The sequence below is a fragment of the Antrostomus carolinensis genome, unplaced genomic scaffold, assembly GCF_000700745.2.
Source record: "Antrostomus carolinensis isolate BGI_N321 unplaced genomic scaffold, ASM70074v2 scaffold47757, whole genome shotgun sequence".
NCBI classification, from domain to species: Eukaryota; Metazoa; Chordata; class Aves; order Caprimulgiformes; family Caprimulgidae; genus Antrostomus; species Antrostomus carolinensis.
The window spans coordinates 3,872-9,092 of NW_010328953.1; the positions used below are offsets into that span (position 1 = coordinate 3,872).

The 5,221-nt window shown below is 39.9% G+C and overlaps 1 protein-coding gene across 1 annotated transcript in view; it reads left to right on the forward strand.

Moving 5' to 3' along the window:
* The first annotated feature begins 1,316 nt into the window (after positions 1 to 1,316).
* EXPH5 (exophilin 5) overlaps positions 1,317 to 5,221 on the forward strand; it is a 13,788-nt gene continuing 9,883 nt past the window's right edge. Inside the window, exons 1-2 of the mRNA XM_029086058.1 lie at positions 1,317 to 1,350; positions 1,455 to 1,599. Coding sequence (XP_028941891.1) covers positions 1,317 to 1,350; positions 1,455 to 1,599 — 179 coding nt within the window. The remainder of the gene's footprint in view (positions 1,351 to 1,454; positions 1,600 to 5,221) is intronic.

The window sequence follows — 5,221 nt, forward strand, 5'->3', positions numbered from 1 at the left end:
TTCCTGAAACTGCAGACCTACGCAGAACAAATCCCTGATTTTCCTGCCTGTTTTTCCCCAACATTTTTTCCCTCTAGTCCACAGCTACCTACTGTTCTTTTCTTTCAGAGATTGATGCATTAGCTAACTAAACTGTGTAATTGTTCTCTGGTGTTTAACTTTGAAAGCTGCTGTTTCTATTTCAGATCTGAAGAAGGGGTTGTGTTCCTCATACTCTTGTCTGATATTTCCAACTGTGTAAGTTGGTTTAATAAAAGGTACTACTTCTACCCAGAAGCCTTGCTCTGTCTACACCCCTAGACCACCCTGGCTACAGCAGAGTGCTGTTAGGACTCTCCTGGTGTCACCTTCATTGTCAAGTCAGACAATGCCACCAAGAGTTCAGGCTCTGAAAGGAGTAAAGGGTGCAGCAGTTGGTCATACACAGTGATTGTCACTGAAGTGGAAGCCATGTATTACACACAGAATTTACATCACGTGACATGAATTACTCACTTCATTTTGGACTAAATGCTGCTGCCCCTTGCTGTTGTTATCAGTGACAGTTTGCTCTCATTCCTTGTTTTGCTTTCTCCTCCAGTCACTGGATAAGCCATTTTCAGGTTGTTGGATTGTTTCAGACATGTGGTGTTTTAAATGAAAAAAAAAAATAATAATAATGCGGTGCCTTATTTCTAAGTGAAGTCCTGTTTCCTTATGTCCTCTGGTTTCCTGTGGCAGGTTTTAATAGCAGACACTGCAGTTTCTTTCCTTAATCTATGAGCACTACTCATCCTCTCCTTCACAAGGATTGCCAGCTGCTTTTACAGGCTGACTGGCTTTATGTTCTATTTGGAGAAATCAAGCTATAACCTTCCCAAAGAAATCGTTCATGACATCTCACATTTAAAACACAGTTCTGACACACAGTTTGTAGCATAAAAATATACACCAGTACCTTCAAGTGGCCGTGTGTATCCCATCATGACGAATTGCATGATACAGAAGACACCTCAGTTTGAATTATTGTTACGTAGTTGCATTACAGTCTGCTAAACCATTTTACATTCAGGGTTGTCATATTTCTAACAAAGGCAAAAAGGAAGTGACTAAAGATTGTGGGTGCCTCAATTGTCAAATGTCTAATTTGCCTGTATTTTTAAATGGTTCTGGTTTTCAAATGGTTGAGTGCTGATTACTTTCTGAAAATCAGCCTCGTTTTATCTCACGTGTCACCCAAAACCAATAATACATTTTGAAACTTTAGACCTGTTTATCTTTCTCTTAGTCTTCTAGTTAGTCATTACTAACCAGCATGTTGCTTAGTTTGTCCAAAAATGTCAATAAAACTGGATTTTCCTGGCATAAAGGGTAAGCAAAAGAAAATTGTTTGTGAAGACATAACTTTTAATGTATATTTTAATACTGTATTTAATAAGAACTTGAAACAAATAAAATTTTTCTAATATTTTTAGATCATAAAGAATTTAAAATGCCATCCCGCGCAAATCCTCAAGCACAAAAGAACACTTCAGCATCCTTTCTGGGGTTCAGATCGCCTTTTGCTTGGCTTTTCTCCTTTAGAAAATCAAGGAAAAATCAGACTCAGAAGCAACCACGGTGAGCTATGATCAGAACATACATTTTTTTCCAGCTCTAAAAAAGTCTGTGAATTGTTCCATGTTTTGCTTAGATAATTTTGTTAAAATTAATTTTCCAGTCTCTTGCCTTTTACCTAACCGGGAAGACTGGGATTTTACTTGGTCATGTCATGAGAGATTATCTGTTCTGTGTCAGAAGAATGAGGACTAAGTGGCAAGTAATAGGTAAAGTCTCTTGGCTAAATTTGTTTTGCTTAGGTTTTGCATAAAGGCTTTATGTGTATGGAAGCCTCTAGCCTTAGCTGCAACCTGTTTAATTCCCTCTCAAGAGGACACGGTTTAAGGCGCACGGGGATCTGGTGCCCTATGGCTGTGATATAACAGGAAAGCTTTCCCAGGCCGTAGCAGAGAGTAGGGGCCCCAGGCAGCTCCACTGCATCAGTTCCCACCCTTTCTAGCCCAGAGGCAGCTTAGAGGCAGGCCTGCAGCTTTAGCTCTAGCCGGACAGACAGGGTGGCTCTCCAGTGCTTTTGCCTTCCATGCTTCCGCAGGGCTTTGGTTTCAACTGGATCGGAACCAAAGCTGGTCTCATGCGCAGCACTGGAGCATCCTTCTCCCTCGCCATACACAGGGTTAAAGCTGCTGTTCAGAGAGAACAGGGGCTGCTCTCAGGCTGTTTAGGCTGACTCATTTCTCCTAAATTTTGTCCTGTGTGGACCTGAATTTCAGCAATTTCACACACAATAGTGTGAAAACTATTTCTCCAAAAATAGTAGTGAAATACTATTTTTGTGTGTGCCTTGGGGAAATGCTTGGGACTGTTAATCACAGGTAAAGGTGCATTGTGCAGTGCTGTGAAATATAAGTATGAAGCTGCAAGATCTTTGGCACAAAGAGCTGGTTTTCACTCTGTGAGTCTCAGGCCAGTATTCTGGTCTGTGCCTGGGGCTCCTAGGTGGCATGACCGAAGAGAAAGAACAACTGTAATAAACAATGACTAGGAACACAAGCCTCTAAAGAAATGGTGATTAGTCTGATACGCAGGTTTTGTAGTACAGCAGCTTACCATTGTAGAATGTTTGTATCAAAGCAGAAGGAGATTTAAGGAGAGGTTTGAATAGAGGCTTTGTGGGTGTTTACTGGTAACAATTCTCCTACATAGCAACACAGCAAAGGAAAAAAAAAGTGAAGTTGTAACACTGCTCCATACATGTCATCTCCTGCCTTCTCTTTCCTGTGACATGGTCATGCCCCTTGTGCTGGGACACACCACCACCAGACTGCAGAATAAAGGGGCACTTGTGCAACTGAGGATCAGATTTCAAGAGTGCTTTGTCCTGGTGCTAAGTAAGGAAGCCAATACACCAATGGAGGTCTAGCCTTTGCAGTAGAATATAAGCATTGAAATGATCTCTTAATTTAAGAAGACAAAAAAAAATAAACCATGCCTACTCATTGCATCACCTTTTCTAATATGTGTTTATCTGGCTTTTCCACAGAAAATCTCTCATATCTCGGGCTCAGATGCCTTTGATTCCTTACTGAGCACAGCTTGAAAAATAAACAAGTCAATCCTGACGTGTAACTGAGCTGATTGCTACATTTTCTAGTCACGCCTCTCTGTCGAAAACTTCCCCCACCCTCTTCTAGGTGTTGCCGTGGCATGTGGTTTGCTTTATGCATAGACAAAGCACTGAAATAATCTGCCTCTCACCGGGCAGAATTATTTTGGAGACCTAGTGAAATACAATAGGAGGCAGCACTGTAAATCCTGTAAGTAAGCCTCACTGGCAGAAGCTTTTAAATAGCTAAATATTAATGGCTGTTTAGAGGGTCCTTTCTGTACTGAAGAGACAGTTTCATCAGCTGCGGTGGTGTTTTGCTGTGAGAATAAATTATGGAGGCTCCAAAAAAGAGTATGCCTATGTGGAGATACAGAAGATGCTAATAAAAGGTTTGTAACTGTGGTCTGAAGGTAGTGAAATGTTTGATCACTTTTGGTTCAAAGGTGTTTGGTGTTCTTGAAGTCATCCTTATTCTTTTCTAATATATAAGTGTGATTCGTACTGGAAAAGAAATGCTGTTTAATTGTGTTTTCAGCATATTTGAGTTATGTGTTTGTTGCTTAGCTGGCTTCTTATGTAGTGCTGGTGAGAATAGCATAGAAGAAAATTAATTACACTCTGACATTAGTTACACTCGGAGATGGCCTGGGAAGGACAGGTGCCTCAGTGAAAATACTGATTTGCAGCAGATTTAATTCATGGATTTGTATTATTGTCACCAGTAGTGACAGTAGCAAGTCCAGTCATCTTTTGCATTTAATCTTGCATTCAGTTACCATAAAAAGATACATATGTATGTAAATGAAAAAGTATAAAATATAACTCCTTATTTTCTATAGTGAGAAGTATTTTTCTGATGGCAAATATTTCTGAAATTGCACAGTAATTTAACTTATTTTCTGTTCATGAATAATAGATAATGTTTACGAGTGTGTGTGTATGTGCAAGTGCATGTGTGTGCGAAATATGTAAACATTGCTCAATATCCTTAGCCAAAAAAGAAACTGAATTACTTTTTCCTGAAATTAAGCAATATTTCTTTGGAAGTATGCAATAGCTTAGTTTTGAAATGCTGAAAAATTTAAAAGAGTTCAGAAAAAAATAATGAGGCACTTTGAGAAGTGGAGGGATTGGCATAGGGAGAAGATTAAAATAACCTTGTCTGTGTAAGTCGGCAGGGAGGAAAATAAAGCAGGGTGCAATGATCAGTTATTTCTGAAAGAACAGTGACAACAAAGACATGAAGGAATTTAGAATAGTGCCAGAGGTGCAAATGAAAATTTAATTTTTGCCTAGACTATCAGAAGACATCTCTAACATGTCTACTTCATGTAGCTTCATTGCAAGGAGCAATTAACACAACACTAAGCACAGCACCAGGTGGGGAGAACTGTAGAGCACCTTTGCACAGTAAAGCCAAAGAAGAAGAGCGCTTCTAACAGAGCTTTTACATTTTTGTTATGCATATAATTAAAATTGAGGTAACTCTCTAAGCCACAGGATTTCATTGAACTTGGTTTGCAGGAAATCATTGTAAAAAATCTGAAAGCTTCATTCTTAATTTGTTATAGAAGCATTAAAACATATTCAGCACCATTTTAGTTTAAAGGAAGAGCTACATACATCTCCGAGTCCTGGTTCTGTAAACTTCACTCACAGGGAGCGGTAACCCACTGAATTAATGGCTGTTCCTGTGCAGTTCTCCAAGGAAAAATGAGGAGTTTCGGATTCAGATTGGCCGGATCCTAAGCCCACTGAGGTCAACAGGCTCATTTCCTTTGGTTTCAGTTGGACCCCATGTCAGAGAGGAATCCTGGTTTTACAGTTCACAATTACAGAAGCAAAAACAAATTGCACCTTTCAACTGTTCTTCCCTGCCTGCAAGCACATTGCAAACAAATGACAAAGCACTTCAGGAGGAAAGGCTGGGCCACAAAGAACCTGCCAACAAGCCGGTTTATACTTGCTGTTGAAGCACGATAAAGTAGTCTACCCGAGCACGAGAAAGCTGTAAGAGCCTAAGAACAAGGTCATTCAAAAAGACTTTGAGACAAACAGGACTGAGCAGAACCATCT